At 40.9% G+C, this 16,843-nt stretch overlaps 3 protein-coding genes across 7 annotated transcripts in view; all 3 read left to right on the top strand.

The window, feature by feature from the left end:
* The window catches only part of prom1b (prominin 1 b), a 28,598-nt gene extending 26,283 nt beyond the window's left edge, over positions 1-2,315 (top strand). For 2 of the 5 annotated variants that reach the window (XR_015129866.1, XR_015129868.1), the window contains 3 exons: positions 6-104; positions 1,184-1,218; positions 1,304-2,314. Coding sequence is in view for 1 of the 5 variants with exons in the window: in XM_086295336.1 (XP_086151462.1) it covers positions 1,184-1,205 (22 nt within the window). In the remaining 4 variants the exon portion in view is untranslated. Of the gene's footprint in view, positions 1-5; positions 163-1,183; positions 1,219-1,303 lie in introns of all 5 variants that reach the window. The other 3 variants (XR_015129865.1, XR_015129867.1, XM_086295336.1) reach the window with 3 other exon arrangements.
* Positions 2,316-4,839: 2,524 nt separating this feature from the next.
* fgfbp2b (fibroblast growth factor binding protein 2b) lies at positions 4,840-6,246 on the top strand. The gene is made up of 2 exons (XM_086297566.1): positions 4,840-5,786; positions 5,953-6,246. Exon 1 carries the CDS (start codon positions 4,982-4,984, stop codon positions 5,765-5,767), a length of 786 nt encoding a protein of 261 aa, XP_086153692.1. The 5' UTR covers positions 4,840-4,981; the 3' UTR covers positions 5,768-5,786; positions 5,953-6,246.
* A 3,129-nt stretch (positions 6,247-9,375) lies between these two features.
* LOC147327611 (fibroblast growth factor-binding protein 1-like) lies at positions 9,376-11,070 on the top strand. Its single transcript, XM_086297567.1, has 2 exons — positions 9,376-9,500; positions 9,589-11,070. Exons 1-2 carry the CDS (start codon positions 9,430-9,432, stop codon positions 10,262-10,264), a joined length of 747 nt encoding a protein of 248 aa, XP_086153693.1. The 5' UTR covers positions 9,376-9,429; the 3' UTR covers positions 10,265-11,070.
* The last annotated feature ends 5,773 nt before the right edge of the window (positions 11,071-16,843 follow it).

Here is a 16,843-nt window from a genome sequence, read left to right on the forward strand (position 1 = left end):
TTCAGCTCTCCCTATTCTGACACTCTGACTCGGTTCCCTCGGGCCTCTGCCCCCCCGAGCTACTCAGTCTGGTGACCCACTGGAACTCTCTCCCTGCTGATGAGGTATTGACGATCACTGATGACTCCACTAACCCTTACACCTACGCTAACAACCAGCCATGTAAGACCATCCAGCATCCCACCATCACTACGCTGATTTCATTTTGACAAAAACATCCTTCTTTTTCCTGACTTCCCTCTTATCTTCTTCATCCATCACTGCATTCAAACATCAGAGCCCACTGAAATGAAGTTTTCTGTGATGGAGGTAACTGCTTATATCCACATGATGCTGCCACGTGTCAGGCATCCAGATTGTGCCTCAATTAGATCAGTTTTCATCCTTGGATATATGCAGTGTTCAGTCAAAGCTGCACAGGAAGAGAGAAAAATCTTTTGCTTTTGTGTTTGAAGCGCTGTTGTGTTCTCCAGTTAAAGGAAAATGAGCCTCAACAGGACAAAACAGAAGAAACCTAATGCGACACTATTTTTCTGAAACATTTTTCTTGTGTTAAGACCAAAAATGAATCAATCTATTATTTGGAAAAACAAAAAAACAAGAAAATCATTTTTTAGATTCCTGAAAGGTCCCTGGTTTAATCCTGGAAGGAGTCACGAACGCACGTAGCTCTGCATGATTGATTTGTGTTTCCTTCTGAATAACAGAGCACCCAAAACTATTTTCAAACACTAAAAAAATGTTGGAAAACTCGTGTTTTCCCCACCAGTTGTGAAATAACAGTAAAGGCCCCAAAACACAAGTCCTGGCTTTGAATGTGTGCAGGTGAAAACCTCACAGGAAAATAAATTAATAAATATTATTCTGTGTGTAACTCTCACATATTTCAGCTATAGAAATATGAATACAATTCCTGTATACCTGTGTACATGTTTACCCTCCAATCTTCAAAGATTTGTGGAAGTGATTCCCATTGTGTGGACCACAGGAAATCATTTGCTTTTTATAATCATCTACTATGTGGTTTTAAAAAAAACCCATCACCCTCACCCTGCAACTTATAATAATAGCAATGACAGTAACAGTCACAAGGTGTCGCAACAGCTCCAGATGCTCTTCCTGATGATTTGACTGATGTTCCAGTCATTAACATAAAACATTACCTTTTCTTTTCCCTCCACAGTGGACAGGAGAACTGGAACTGATCTTCCCTTTGTGGTAAGCGCTCATCTGTATCTCTTCACATATTTCATACCTGACTCTTAGTGCACTTTATTTTTCTAAAAGCTTTCTTCGTTTCCAGGATCACTGGGCTGTTTAGGCTTCCGATTCAGATCTTTTAACACTTCCAAGGACAAAAGGGAAGAACAATCGTGAACTCTGGGATGAAGGCGTCTTTCAGTAGTCCTTCAGGCCATTTGACAAAACCACTAATGCCAGCAAAATCCTATGAAGTGTTTTCTCGACCCCTTTACCATTTTATTATGTACACCAACAGCTGCATATTTAGCTGCATAGAGAATCAATTTGTACTTACATAATCAGTTTTAAACAAGGCAACACAAGTGTACAGTTTTTACACTTTCAAGTCTTTTGAAAGTTTTATATATTTTTTGTTAAACTTTGTTTTATAACATGTAAGTAGGTTTGTAGTAATAGCTTTCTTTTTCTCTGTGAATATTTGTAATATAGCTTACATAATTTGCATCAAACAGGTTTCACTTAGCAGGTGTTTATTTAAGGAATGGTTTGACAATTTGAAAAAAAAAAAAAGTAGCTACTCGCTTTCTTTCAGAACTGACACAGATCACATCTCTCATGGGAATCTACCAAACAGCTGTGCAGCTGTGTTTTTGACCAAAGAGACCAAAGGTATTGAATTATTCATTTAAGCAGCAAAGCGGCAGCTCTGCTCGGCTCAGTACATCCTTGAAACATGAAGACTGCGCAGTTTACTACAAAGTGTTACAAGCTATTAAATACACACATGTGCTTATTCTATTGAATCAGCTTTTATTTAACTAAATTTAATTAAGTTCCTGTTTATGTTGTTGTTTGTTCATAAAAACTGTATGTAGGCTGTCAACTTGTTTGATCAGCTTCAAAAGTTTGGTAAGCGCTGTTTTAACAGGATTTAAGGAGCGATGACACACAAAATATCATGTTTCACCAGACTGTTAATGAGGGCCTGTTGCTTGTGTTGTCAAATAAAATTCCCAGAAGCCTCTGCAATATTAAAGGTCTGAAAAACACAACTGGGCTTGTGGTGAGGATGCAAATCTCTAAATAAAAACTCAAATCCAGTGTCGTCTGTTTTTTATTGCATAAACATGGTTCATAAATCACACGTTTCTAAATATAAAGGAAATGTTTTATTGTGTGCAAAACCTTTAAAAAATGACTTAAAAGGAGTTTGATACGTGCTCAGGAAGACACGTGATGCTCATGTGGCACATGCAGAGATGAATTATAGTTAACTAGATGACAAAATATTTTAGCTAAAATAAAATGAACTGAAATGGTACTATGAACTTTTTTAAAAGTGTTTTTTCTTATTACATCTGTCCTGATTTTCTGAAAATTGGCCTCTGACATGTGCTCCATAATAATTAAAAAGATGGAAACTAAACTGAAAATTAGAAAATCCATCCTGAAAACTAAACTGAATTAAAACAAGTAAAAAAAAAAAAAAAAAAGCTAATTAGAAAATACAAAAATATAACTGCAATGCGCACACAGCAGCTGGAGGTAGACACAGGAAGTGATGATGGTGCTGGTGGTGTTAGAGGCAGTATTGGTCAAGTTACTTGAAAAAAGTAATCAGTAACTAATTACCGATTACTTCCCCCAAAAAGTAATCCCGTTACTTTACTGATTACTTATTTTCAAAAGTAATTAATTACTTAGTTACTTAGTTACTTTTTAAAAACACTATTTACAACCTGAATAGGTGATAAAGCGATAGATCTTTCAGCCCAATTCTACTTTTTCTACATAATCCATCATACAAAATGTAATCAAATAGAAAAGTCTCTTTTTAAAACTTGTTTTATTAGTTTTAATCTTTTAACTTTATGCATCAAGCAAAAATTTAATTATCTGCAACATTGACTGGAAGAAATTTGTTTAACATTTAAACTTATTTTGTGCACATTCCAGCACATAAAATAATTTTTTTTGTGTGTTTACACTCACTCTTTCAAATAGATGCAAGTAAAACACAGCAGAAAATAAATAACATCAAAGACTCAGCGGCCCTGTTGCTCTATTTTCACCTGTAAAGCAGGACTGGCGTAGGCGGAGGTTTACCCTGGTGCAGGTGTGCCGCAGCGGTCAGTTGAAGAATCCGCGAGTTTCTCTGTGAGTTTCCCATTACGTCTAGCTACTCGGTGCTTGCTTGGAAGTTTAGGGGTTTTTTTCGCTGTAAAAAGAAGTTTTCTTCCCACGCACAACGGACGCTAATGTTTTTGTCACTTTTTATGGAATCAAACTCAAAGTAAGGTCAGTACTTCCACGCTTTAAACGCTGCACGCTCATACTCTCTCCTGCACTCCATATATGATCCATTGTTGATCTGCACACAGCTGTTGTCACTAACGTCGCACTCGCTTACGTCACTGTCGTGAGACATTCTCGCAAAAAATCACTGTTTTAGTAACGCAGTAACGCAGCGTTCCTACGGGAAAGTAACGGTAATCTAATTACCGTTTTTGCAATAGTAATCCCTTACTTTACTCGTTACCTGAAAAAAGTAATCAGAAGTAACGCGTTACTGCCCATCTCTGGTTAGAGGTGGTGTAATGCTGTTGCACCGTATGAGAAGAGAACTAAATATAGGAAAACATGGTGCAGACAGCCCACACACACACACATCCTCGGCGTTTCTTCCAGCTGAGCTTTTCCCCGCTTCATTAGGCTAACCGCCATAAAAATAAAAACTCCCAGAATGCACTGAGCCTGTGCGTGCACTTACACACTCTTTCACTCAGCAAACAAACCCGCTAGCTAATGCGGAAATTTTCAGTCTGGTCTGACTTTGAACTCGGGCTCTCCAGACTGGTGGTGCCCAAGGAATGGGAGTGCTTATGCAGTAGGGGGGAAGGGGGGTATTTAAATTTAAACTACCAGGCAGTAGACCTACGCCATGCCCGCTCAATCCAAACAGCTCACAACATTAACAGCTCATGTATGCAAGAGCTGCCAACAGAGTCGCTGTGTGCATGTGGTAAATGATAAATGGACTGCTGTTTCTTGAGTTCACTATCTTTAGATAGATTCCCGGCTCTAACTGGAAGAGCCACAGGGATCAAACCGCTGACCTTCCACTTAGCAGATGACCTGCTCTACCTCCGCCCGCAGACTCTAGAGGTGCCCCCGGATGTGAGATTTGCAGTCAGACCCTCTCAAACTATCAGGATAAAACATTTTCTCCAGGTGCAACCAAAAACACTCCTGTAGTGTAAGATATGTACTGCAAGTAAAACATAATTTACCATCTTTGGAAACTTTGAGAGACATCCTAGAAGTCCATTTCAATTAATTCTGCAACAAAAGTCATCAAACATCTAAAGATTTGTTGTTTTACTGAGTCACATATCAACTCTTAAATCTCCACCAAGTAACCTGAGCCTGCAGTGTGGCTCTGGAGCCTCACTGCTCTCCCCTCCTGATCAATGGTCAATGAACCTCTTATGTGACACTGCATAATGACTTGCAGCTATTTGGCCTCATGCGTGTTCTTCAGACCTCTTAATTCTCCCTCGGCTCCCACAAGCCAACCCCCCTCCTTTTCCTGTCTTCATCTCTAAGTTTATGTTCACCCTTTCCTTCCATACGTTACTCCTTGGTGTTTTTTTAGCATACCACACGAACCTTGTGGTTGCTCTGTGTGTGTCTGTAGCATAAGGGAGGGGTTAAAACTTTTCAGCTTAACTGAATAATGCCTTCTTTGTGAGCTTCAGCTTTATAAATTCCCAGTTGCATGCTTTCCGTCCTTCCACACCTTAACTTTCTTTGCGGACACATCACCCCTGAGCCCTCGCCCGTCCATCAGTCCACGCTGAACACCATGAGAGCTGGGTTGAGACTGTTGCTGCTGGTTTCGGCAGCAGCTGTTTGTGTTTCAAATGCTCAAACCGACAACAGCAGCGACAATGACAAGCAGCAGCAGCGCAGCATCTGGGATGAACCCATCAGATTCAGCACCAAGACCAAAGACTCCTGCACCATGGTGGTGTCTGCACCAGAGAACTACACCCGCCTTCGTGTCTCCTGCAAGGGCCAAACCCCAGGACGCTCTTACTACTGCGACTTCCAGGGAAAACCCACCCTGTGCCGGGCCTACAACCAGAACCCTCGCCACTACTTCACACAGATGATGTGGGAGTTGAGGAAACTGAGCCACGCCTGCCAGGGAACTAAAATCTACCGCCCGCACATGTGCAAGAAATACCCAGATGAGACTCAGATGACCTTGCTGGCCTCCTGGCCCAAAACAGCCAACTTGAAGCCCTCCAAGCCCGCTCAGGAACCACGTAAACCAGCACTGCCAGGTCAGACCAAGCCTGTTACTTCTCCTAAACCTGTGAAGCCCAATAAGCAGCCAGGCAAGGGGCGTCAGAGCAGGAAGACTACTCCTAAGCCTGAGAAAACCAGTGATCACCCGACGGAGCTGCCTGAATCCACAGCTTCCCGTCTTGCATCCGATTACTGCTGGAAGAGCTTCCAAGGCATCTGCACCTACGTCATCAACTGGTTCCAAAACTGAGACGATACCGCAGCCACAGGTGAGTGACGAATGAAGGAAAAGAAAGGGCGGAGAGGGAGAGATCTTAGCAATGAACACGCTTATAAACTTACATTTTTAATGTGAAAATGTGACTTTTCTTTGTCATTTAAGTTTGAAAATGCTAGTACAATATGTTCCTGAGTGCTTTTTTGTTTTTATTTCAGTTGGAGTGCCCCATCCGCACTTCCATCTTTGACCTCTGTGTGGAAGCTCCTGGAGTCATTTGATCGAACTCCGAACTCCTCGCGTTACAGCACCCTACAGACTGAGACCAAAACCCTTGACCTACACCTGTGTGCAATTAGCAGATGATTTCTTTCCTGTAGTGTCTTTTTTTTTTTTGAATGTGTCAAAATGACAGCAAGACAAAGGAGAAAATATAGCAGGCATGTGTTTCTGTTTGTATATGATGGAAAATTCCCTCCAGCTTTAATTGCAGAAGAGAATAAAATCCGAGTGGTGGCCCTCCTCTTTTCTGTGTCCCTCTGTTTCTTCTTCTACTGAGCTGAAACAAAGCAGAGAGCTTTCACGCTCATTTATTAAAAGGAGATCTTGTTTCTTTCCACCCTTCGGTTGGAGCACCGCGACTGCTGTCCAGCTGGGGAAGCTGCTACCGTGCGACACGAAGTCTGAAAGAACCCATGAGGTGCAGGAGGTGTCTGAGCAGAGCTAAAAACGTCTTTGTATGAGCTGATGAATTGAGTCCTGAGAGCTGCTGTGTGCAGGAACAGAGGGGGTCTGTGCGCATGCCGAAGATGAGTGGAAATGGATGTGGTGGCCGTGAAACACACACACAATCTGATAAAGACGGGAGAGTTACGTCACATTTAGCACTTTGATTTTTTTTCAGTCCCAAAGACGGAATAAGCAAAAAAGAGAAAGTAGAAGTCCTGTGTGATATTGCAAATTTCTATCATTTACTATAAGTTCTATAAGTATAGGAAAAAGTCTTTGAAATTTAAATGTGCTGTAAAAAACAGAAAAAATGTTTGGGAAAAGAGTAAGCTAAGCAAAAAAAAGTGAGAATGACAACGAGCCAAATCAAAGTGAGAGCTGTGTTCTCCGTGTTGTGCTCTCTGACCATAAGAAAACTATAGAATTTGTTTCAGGTATTAATATAAGACTAAAACAAACTATAGTTTATTATAGGCCTGATTTAATATAATTACAACACTGGAATGTGTGCAGATTTAAAGAGGAAATTGGAAGCACAAATATAAATATAAAAACCTGCAACTATTATTGCTGGAGTCAATCGTTCATCATTTTACTTTCTGTATAATCTTTGCCTTTAACTACCGTGGAGTAGAAAGTACTGTACTTGTGATCTGTTTTTAGGCTGTTTAACCTGTGGTGAACACAAGATGATGCTGCTGAGCTGGGAGCTCAAAAACAGATTGGGGCCCTGTTCTAGTGGTGACATGAAGCTGTGAAGAGGAGCAACCAAAAAGTTGTAGAGCTGCAGAAGTGTCTTCGCTGTGAGATTTTTCCTGAAATGTGTCCAAAACAAACATGGAGACAAGCACAAAGTCATAGTTTGCATCCCTTTAAAGGACTTTACACTGACTTGCAATCATTTCCTGAAAGCATACGATAACTCTCTAAACCAAGTCCTCACCAATCTAATCCAATTTTATTTATAAGGCACTTTCAAATACCCAGCACAGGAACAAAGTGCTGTACAGAAAATAAGTTAAAAACAATAGAATAACAGAAAAGAGCAAAAATAAATAAAAAACATAATGCATAAAATTAAAACAGCCCTATATTAAAACAAAAACAAAAACAAGATAAAACAGCATCGAATCAACTAAAAACGACTAAAATAAAAAATAAAAATAAAATAAAAATAAAAACCAACATCTCACGTGGTGTCAAAGGCCAGGGTAAAGAGGTGGGTTTTCAAGAGTGACTTAAAAACAGGTAAAGAACTGGCCTGTCTAATCTCTAAAGGGAGCTCGTTCCACAGTTTTGGAGCTGCTACAGCAAAAGCACGATCTCCTCTAAGTTTACGCCCAGTCCTGGTACATTCAGGAGCAGCTGATCAGCTGACCTGAGAGAGAGCGGGTGCGTATAAGGCTGTGGCAGCTCAGAGAGATAAGATGGGGCTAGGCCATGGAGAGCTTTAAAAGCAAATAAAAGAATTTTAAAATAAATCCTAATAGAAATGGGCAGCCAGTGACGTGAAGCTAAAATAGGGGAAATGTGCTCAAACTTTCGAGTGCCAGTTAAAAGATGAGCTGCAGCATTTTGCACCCTCTGTAGATGAGTAATATATGATGCGCTGACCCCAATATAAAGTGCATTACAGTAATCCAGCCGAGTGCTAACAAAGGCGTGGATCACTGTCTCAAAGTGCTGTCGTGAAAGAATTGGCTTTATTTTTGCCAGCTGCCTGAGCTGAAAGAAGCTAGATTTTACCACTGCCTTAATTTGATTATTAAACTTCAGATCTCAGTCCACTCACCTTAAATGATTTACAATTTACAGTATTGTGCAAAACTCTTGAGTCCTCCTTTACTTCTCTATATTATAAAAAAAGGGAAAAAGGTACAACCTCTTGGAGGACACTGCACAACATTTCTTAAGGATGTGACTTTCAGATACTGTTCATCTGCAGTGGACAGTTGCTTTTGAGCCTGTTGATTCTTCTTTCCTCTTATCCAGTTTCCCCATATTTTTAAGGACTCACTGCACACCTTGTGCCACATTTTCAGCTAATAGCTCTTTGGGAATCACCTTGTTGGTGCAAAAACACTATTTTTTTGCCTGTCAAACTGTTACCTGGTATTTCTTTTACAGATTCGACTAAAGAAATGGGAACAATTCACGTGTGAGCTATGAGGAGTGGTCAGTTACTAGATACAAGTAACATGGAGTTATGTAATTTTACACTTGTGTAGGTAAAACAATCTTTTCCTATGATGGGAAATCAGAATATATGCAGTAAAATAAAATAAAAAAGACCATAAAACATTGGTCTGGATTAGACACATACGTGTGCATCACAAGAGAACTCATACCAGACTTTTTCTTATTTAAAATCCAGAACAGCAACTTTGTGCCTCTGGTCTCTCTGTAAGACTCCGTTAGTTCTGTGTTTGATCTCCACCAACTCCAGGGAAGATGGATATTTGGTTCTTTATAGGGAACTATGATCAGCAGCTTTATAATCCCTAATGGTATTTTGAGTTTAACATGGAAAATTGAAGTTATGATTCAAAGAATACAGTCTTTTTTCATAAGAATGGATTGTCCTCATGTTTAATTTTTATTGTCCTCTTTTTAATCTTGGTTATTATTAGATGATCAAGAATCTTTTTATAAAAACAGGGGAAAAAAGAAGAAGAAACACAAAACCTGCGAACATAATCTGGGGACGTATCTCCTGAAGACAGCAGAGGGTTGGAGTTGTAATGGTAATCAGGCTCATGGTGGCTCTTTAGGATCAACCAAGAACGTGTACTGACATGCTGACACATCACCCACTGATCATCTTCACTTCTACTCACTGTAAGAGGTGGAAAAATCCGTTTTGGGCATGTCATAGCAAAACATAATCTGATAAGGAACTGCTGCCACATTTTCTCATTTAGATTGCGTGTGCTGGACGGAAGCAGTGGGCGTGATAGTACCTATGTATGAAAGCCATGTGGCACGCCAGTAGCAGCACAAGAAGAAGTTTTACGCACGGCAACACTAGCCATTGTCGGTAAGTTAGGAACAGCACCTCGGTGTTGAGACATTTCAGCTGCACTTTTTTTGAGTGTCACCATTTATAGACATATATTTGCTTTCAGGTGGAAAGTTACTCTGCTGAAACACATCATGCTGCTACTAAAGGCTTCAGCAACCTGGCTGCTGCTGGCTTTCCTCGGACAGCTGGTCTCTCTGTCCTGCGGTGCCCGAAAATCGGACAGAGCCGTGTCCAAGGTGGGTGTAGCGGGTGGCCGGGGAAAGTTCTCCACAAAGGAAAGGATGCAGTGCACGTGGGTCGCCAGCGAAGTCAGGGACGCGGTCCAGCTACTGGTCAAATGCGAGAACCCGGAGGCGCGCGTCACAGGCGGGATCGCCGACCTGCGCTGTGAATACAACGCCAAACCCCGGGGTTGCCCGGGTTACCTGTCCGAGCCCCTAAACTTTTGGAAGCAGGTGGCACGCGCGCTTAAACGGCTCCAAGGTAAAGTGTGCAAGGACGAGCGCGCGCTGGTGAGGGCCGGGATGTGTAAGCGCGCGCCACGAAGTGCGCACTTCAAGCTGGACATCTCGAGCTCCCGTGTCTCCGCTCAGTCCGGAGACCCGGGGACTCAGCCTCCCTCACCGCCCCCATCATCTCACTCCACCTCCACTGCAACGACAGCGTGCATGAGGCGGCGCGCGGACCACGGCAAAACGGCTGAAGAGTACTGCGGCAGCTCTTGGGCCAGCGTGTGCTCTTTCTTCCTGTCCATGATGCAAAGCGAGGAGGACTGCTAGCTACAGGACGCATGAGCGGCTTTTTTGTGTCTTTTATTTCTAATCAGCAATAATCAGATTATTCTCTGTGCGCATGCGCACCAGCTTGAGTCTACAGATTTTACTCAGGTGATCTTATTTATGAGTTGAGTTTGACTCAACAGATCAGAGCTGAAGATTTTAGTTTCTTGGAAATGCCATAATGTATGGGCAATTGTGAAAAGTAAGGATTTTCTGTGTTACTCTGGCATTATTTTTTATCCTTGTGTTTTATCCCATAAAGTAGACATGCTCTAATTACCTTCACTGTTAGACATTCATCATCCATGGACTTTAATTTTGAATATTTTCTTTCATGTTAATACATTAAAATATAACATTGTGATAATTTGTACATGTATAATCGAAAAAGACACGTTTATTGCATGATCAGACATAGTCAGAGCGATAGGTATAAAGTGTCAGTTTCTCTGTGTGTTTATGTATAATCACCTCATGTTGTGTCATTGAAGCGCTGTTCTGATCCTAGGATCTAAAACCTAGCTAGTCCCCGACCTGCAGACAGGAAACATTTTAATGCTTTTGCAAGTATGATTAACTGCACTGCTGTTGTTACTTTAATGTAACTGACCCGAATGCTTCTTCCACTGCTGTTTGTCTCGCAGAAGTGCTCATTATGATGAGTTGTCTGTTTTCTTCTACCTCTGGTCATCATTCAACCACTAATGGAAGAATCTGTGTTTATCCTCCACATTTGTGTTTTTTAGTCCTTGAGCAATTTGATAAACAATATAAACAGCAAACGTGTCAGATTTTGTCTTTTCTTGTCCTCACTAAGTCTTATTTCATTAAAACAGTGTTTCCAACAGTTCCAACTTTTTACTCAAATACTTTTTGTGCATATTATTGTTGGCTGGAGTGACTGTGTCTGATGATTGGAAGATTGGTGGTTATTTCTCCGGTTCACCAGTGTACATTCTGAGATGTCCTTACACATTGAATAACAAGCACTGGGTGACTGTGGCTCGTAGTCTAAATGAGCTCTGATTGCTCAGTAAAACCATGTGTTTTATATATTCAAGTCCATTTGCTAGTCTCATTAATCATAGTCAAGGAACTCATCATCAGTGGCGGTTTTTGATATGGGCAACATGGGCCATGCTGCATCATGGCATTGGCAATTTGCGAGGAGTAAGGGCGCCCTCCATTTACCAGGTGCCCCTGCTGCTTGCTGCACAGGGAGGAGAGGGGCGGGACAGCGGGGGATTCTCTAAAACAAATAAAAACAAAAAAAACCAGGGCTTCCAACGTTAACATCACGATTAATGCAATTAATCCACCTGGAGAATGACTCAAAATCCCTGAAATGTCTCTGTCAACGCATTTTGGGCAGTTTGTCCAAAGTTTGTCTATTTTGCTCACCAGATAGATTGATTGCGTTAAAAAATTTTATTGCATTAATCGTAATGACAGCGTTAACACGTTGACAGACCTACAACAAACACAAAACCAGAAGACGTTATGATAAAGACTTATAATTTGCACCGATGTGTTTTCTAAATTCTATCACTCACATATAAGTGAGCGTGAGGGCCCTCGGTGCACCTGCTTGCTGCTGCTGCTGCTCACACACAACCTGTCGAAAGGGGAGGGGGTGTGCTGCTATCAAATAGTGCAGATTTCATTCATAATGTTATCAATGGATAACAATCAATCATAACATTATCAATTCATAATGTTATCAAGCCCATTATGTATTAATTATTCTTTCCTGGGTTGTTTTGAAATCCCAGAAGAAGAAAAAAAACATATACAAAACTGATTCCACTAAGGTGTAGGTCTGTTAGATATTGTTGTGGGGTTGGGTGTTGATAGTGGAGTGCAAAATTACTGATGGAAGATGGACAAGAAAAGGTCAAAGCTATAAGGTCCTCAGTTTAGAAAAAAAGAGAAAAGAAGAGGAGAAAAGAGCGAAAGATACAGGTAAGCAGATGTGTCTTTGGATAATGGCATGTATTATGTATCCTGAAACAAGATAACATTCATCAGTAGGGACTGGGAAAACGTTTACTTTTGTCAGCCACTCGGCTATGATGGTAAACAGTAGTCAGAGAGTAGACACAGATGTGGCTTAGTTAATCTTTCGGACTGTGTTCAGCATAGTGTTAATTAGCCATTAACTGGAAGAGGTGTGTTGTTGATTTGTCTGCTATTCTCAATGTAAGACGAATTATAATGACTGTTTGTTAGCCATTTGCATACTCTCTCTCTCTCTCTCTCACACACACACACACACACACGCAAAAAATATTTATCAGGTCAAATTTAGTATGGTTCCGACAACAGTTGTCACAATAAAATATGTTAATTTGCAATCCTTATATATATATAAATGTGGAGCGAGTGTTCGTCCAGGGCACCAAACAGGCCCCTGCTCATCATGTACAAATAACTGCTCAGACTGCTTTAACGTTTTAAAAATGTTCTTACTGCTCTTGGCTCCATATGATGTCAGTGAGCGTGGCTATTTCTAATATGATCATAGGGCACACAGCAATACATCTGCTGTTTAAACCTTCTGTTTTTGAGGGGCACCCAATCAGAAGAAAGTTGGGATAGAGATAGAGGGAAAAATATAAATAAACTGAGGGACTGGTCTAAGCCACGTATGAGATAAATAAGGACTAGAATGATCTGTGAAATTATGCATAGCTGCTCTACAAGTCTAAGAATAACAATGTGGATTTGATAATGTACACAAACAGTCTCTGTGCAGCGCACATATCCATCCATTGTATCCATCCATCCTCTTCTGCTTATCCAATCCAAGGTTGGGGTGTGGGCCTTATCCTAGCAGGGCAAGAGGTAGGGAAAGTTTGCTAGTCTCTCACAGGGCTAACAACAGGGCTAACACAGAAGACAGATAACCCTTCACACTCACATTCACACCTACAGCCGTCTTAGACTAGACTTAGGGACAGGGGGAACATGGAAGCTCCTTACACGTGTTTTAAGCTTGTGTTTTAAAGCCCTCCAACAATTTTAAACTTTGTATCTGACATTTGTGCTGAACAAAACATCTTCCACCTCACAATCAGAGCACACTTCTGTATGGCCGATGAAATGATTTGTGAACTACACCACACAGAGTTGAGACCCAGATGACTTGCTCTGAGGTTAACACTCCACAAAATCATGAAAGACTCAAATGCATAACCGGTCCAGTTGTGCACGGCATCCAAACAGGAGGCTTGTTCCTGAAGTTTCCTGCAGAAGCCTCTAATTATCTTCTCAGTGACAGCAACCGGTGTCACGAACGCTGGTTCTCACAGAAATATAAGTAGTAAGACTCGAATGTTACAGATGCGTGCACTCATGTGCGTATATGTGTGGTCCCTGGACAAGGGAGTGTTGCCTCTGACCTCTTTGCTCCCTCAGACAGACACATAAAAGTTGTCTGGAGTGTGACTTCCACCTTTTCCACATCAGTCCTCTCTCTCAGACGCCATAAAAGAGATGCTCAAAGACAAACTGTTCGAACAAATCCTTCATCACAGCTCAAGGGTGCAATCAAGTGTCACCACACAGTCAGAGGTTAAGGGTGAAGTAGGAAATAGTACCACTAAAATGTCTCCCCACCTCTATTTTTAGTCATCTTGTGGGTTAATTTGTTTTACCCAGGGGTGAGTGCAGATAATAAGGAAAATCCACAAGCAGGATACAGGGATCAGATCCTTAAATGTTTGCTTAAGGTGATCCAGTATCCAGAGCCAATTCACTTTATAAGCCATTTGTAAGTGGATTCTTCCACTCAAATTCAAGGACTGACTTCTTTGCCGTGTCTGTAAAATTACTGCATATTACAAAAATATCACACACAGGAATATTAATGGACGCCTAATAGATTATTATACTTTATTATACTTTAACCTTTCTTACACATAGAATTTTTTTTAAATCCATGATTTTGACTTGATATTTAATACGTCATTTTTTAATCTTCTGTTTGTGCTTTTATATATGTGATCATGCCTTTGTGTATGGAGTTTCCATGTTTTCCCTGTGCCTGCATGGACTCTCCCAGTACTCCAGCTTCCTCCCAGTCCAAAGACATGCTTGTTAGGTTAATGAGTTATTCTGCACTTGGCGTAGGCATGAACGGTTGTCTTTCTCTGTGCGTTAGCGCTGTGAGAGTCTGGTGACCTTTCCACAGTGTATCCCAACTCTCACCCTTTGACAGCTGGGATAATGCCCACCCCAGCTTTGGATGGGATAAGTAGAAGAGGACAAATGGATGGATGGCGGGAGGGATGGATGGAAAACCTCATAAAGACTGCTTCTGTGTTTTCAAGAGTTTCAGTGTGTTAAAATGAAAAGCAAATGAGAGCAAATACCAGAGGAAATTCAATCCCAGGCACTTTGGTGGCGTTGTCGGATGACTTGAAGTTACTCTCGATGGTCGGCAAACTGATGAAGTATATCAAACACACATATGAATTTATATGTGATTGTAAGATTTGTAGATATTGGCTTGTAGTAAGGTGTGAGGTGTGATTAGGTGGGTGTATTCAGAGGAATTTGCTTGTAGTCCCACCTCACAGGTGTTTGAGCACACAGGCACACACACAAAGTTTTTCCTTTAGTCAGTTAATATTACGTTAAAAAAAAAAGCATTCAAATATTATAATATGTCCTTCTCTTGTGAATCCAGAGTCACTTTGTGAGCCCTCTCGACCTTAAACAGAAATCTATTTAAAAAAAAAGAAATGTGTTAAACAAATTGTACCTAAAGTTTGGGCTTCTGCCAAAGAGGCTTGCAGACACTGTTAAAGAAAGGAAATCAAACAAAAATTAATGGTAGTCTTTTTGTTTCTTTAAAATTCATGAAATACTAATGTAAATACATGTTGTACAGTATTTGTGTAAAGCCTCTTCACAGCATGAGGAGCCCTGTTAAGACTAAGGATTATCTGAAACTGTTACTCTAAGCCCTGATGAGGTGAAGAAGCCCCTGGGGGGGAGACTCATTATTATCAATAATCATCAGCTCATCTGAGTCATATTCAGGTATGTGCATCTCCTTATCCTTCCTGTATAGGTTACACTGGGCACGTCTCGTCTTGTTTATTCCTCAGAGGATGCTATAGCTGTGAAAGCAGCAGCCTTTGAGTCCTTGGTTCAAACTATTACATCACCTTCTTTAGAAAACCCCTTTGATGTGTTCCCATCTCCTCTTCAGTCAGTCTAAAGACACAAAACCCTTTTGTACAAGTGTCTTCCTGATGAATAATAATAAAAAACATGTGAAAACACGTTTCTAAGTCTTCAGTTCAGCACTTTAGCCCTGCTCAGAAACATTTAGACTTTAAGACTTTAATGCCAAAACAGCTGGTTTTTCATAGACTTGTAAAACTGTTAAAAAAACAAACAAACAGATTAGCCTAATTTTTGGACATTACAGTTTTTCTCAGTCCCTTTGGTGCGTTTCTCAGATCAGAATTGAAATTCTCATAACTATTAGTTCAACCTCCACAACACTCAGTCATTTGTGCACATCATAGTAGCAATTTCTCCTCTCTCTGAACAAACTGCAAATGATTTTGGACATGAATCAGTTGCTTCCATACATTTCCCTGCTGCTTTCTGACATTTCCATTTGCTTATGTCATGTCAGTCAAAAGTAATCATACCTATGGATGCTGAATAGTCGTTCCCAATAAAACTAATAGTCATACATCCATTGCTTGAGTCATCACACACAAAATTGTTGAACTAGTTATCACATGCCAAATATTGGCCATCTGTCAAGCAAATCCTATACCTTTCTGTATCATTTTCCCTGGAAATGTCTCCGAAATTGAACAATTGATCTCAGGTGAATTACAGCTGTCACTCATGAGGAGGCGTGTGAAAGTTTAGTTGTAACCAATGACAAACAACTTGTTCACTGTCAATTATGGATGAATCCTGTGAATCCCCAATTGGCAAGCATATATAAACTGCGCAGGAGCTAGTGTGTACCATTTCTACACTTCTGTGACACAAAATGGAAGGTCAGCACCGTGGAAGAGGGGTGAGGATGCGGGGAGGAAGGGGAAGGGGAAGAGGGAGAAGAGGCAGATATAGGCGGATTCCTAATGAAATAAGGGCTACAATTGTGGACCATGTTGTCAATCACGGCCTCACCATGGAGGAGGCTGGTCGAAGGGTGCAACCCAATATTGGAAGAACTACTGTCAGTTCAATCATTCAAACATTCCGTAGGGAAAACAGGTATGCAAACAGTAATACACTGTACTGTACTGTGCCATCTCAGACACATCACATGTTACTGTACTGTATTTGCAATTTCACAAAAAGTTCACTCTGCACCACATAGGATTGTAAGACAACCTCGCGGAGGCGGAAGAGGGCCCCTTTTTACCCCACAGCAAGAAGAAGCCATTTGTGCAATGGTCATTGCAAACAATGCAATAAAGCTGAGAGACATACAAAGCGCTGTCATAGAGAATTACACGGTATTTGGCAATATTGAATCTGTTCCAATTTCAACAATTGACAGAGTACTCAAGAAAAATGAAATCCACATGAGCAAATGGC

The sequence above is a fragment of the Aulonocara sp. 'chitande type north' Nkhata Bay genome, linkage group LG6 (assembly GCF_057382095.1).
Source record: "Aulonocara sp. 'chitande type north' Nkhata Bay isolate Kocher_YH1m ecotype deep benthic linkage group LG6, A_spYH_male_GT1.1, whole genome shotgun sequence".
Classification (NCBI taxonomy): Eukaryota; Metazoa; Chordata; class Actinopteri; order Cichliformes; family Cichlidae; genus Aulonocara; species Aulonocara sp. 'chitande type north' Nkhata Bay.

Excerpts from the sequence above, each read along its gene's own strand:
- fgfbp2b (XM_086297566.1), top strand. The coding sequence starts at position 4,982 with ATGCTTTCCGTCCTTCCACACCTTAACTTTCTTTGCGGACACATCACC.
- LOC147327611 (XM_086297567.1), top strand. The coding sequence starts at position 9,430 with ATGAAAGCCATGTGGCACGCCAGTAGCAGCACAAGAAGAAGTTTTACG. Across the intron at positions 9,501-9,588 it reads GGCAACACTAGCCATTGTCG|GTGGAAAGTTACTCTGCTGA; the intron begins GTAAGTTAGGAA and ends ATTTGCTTTCAG.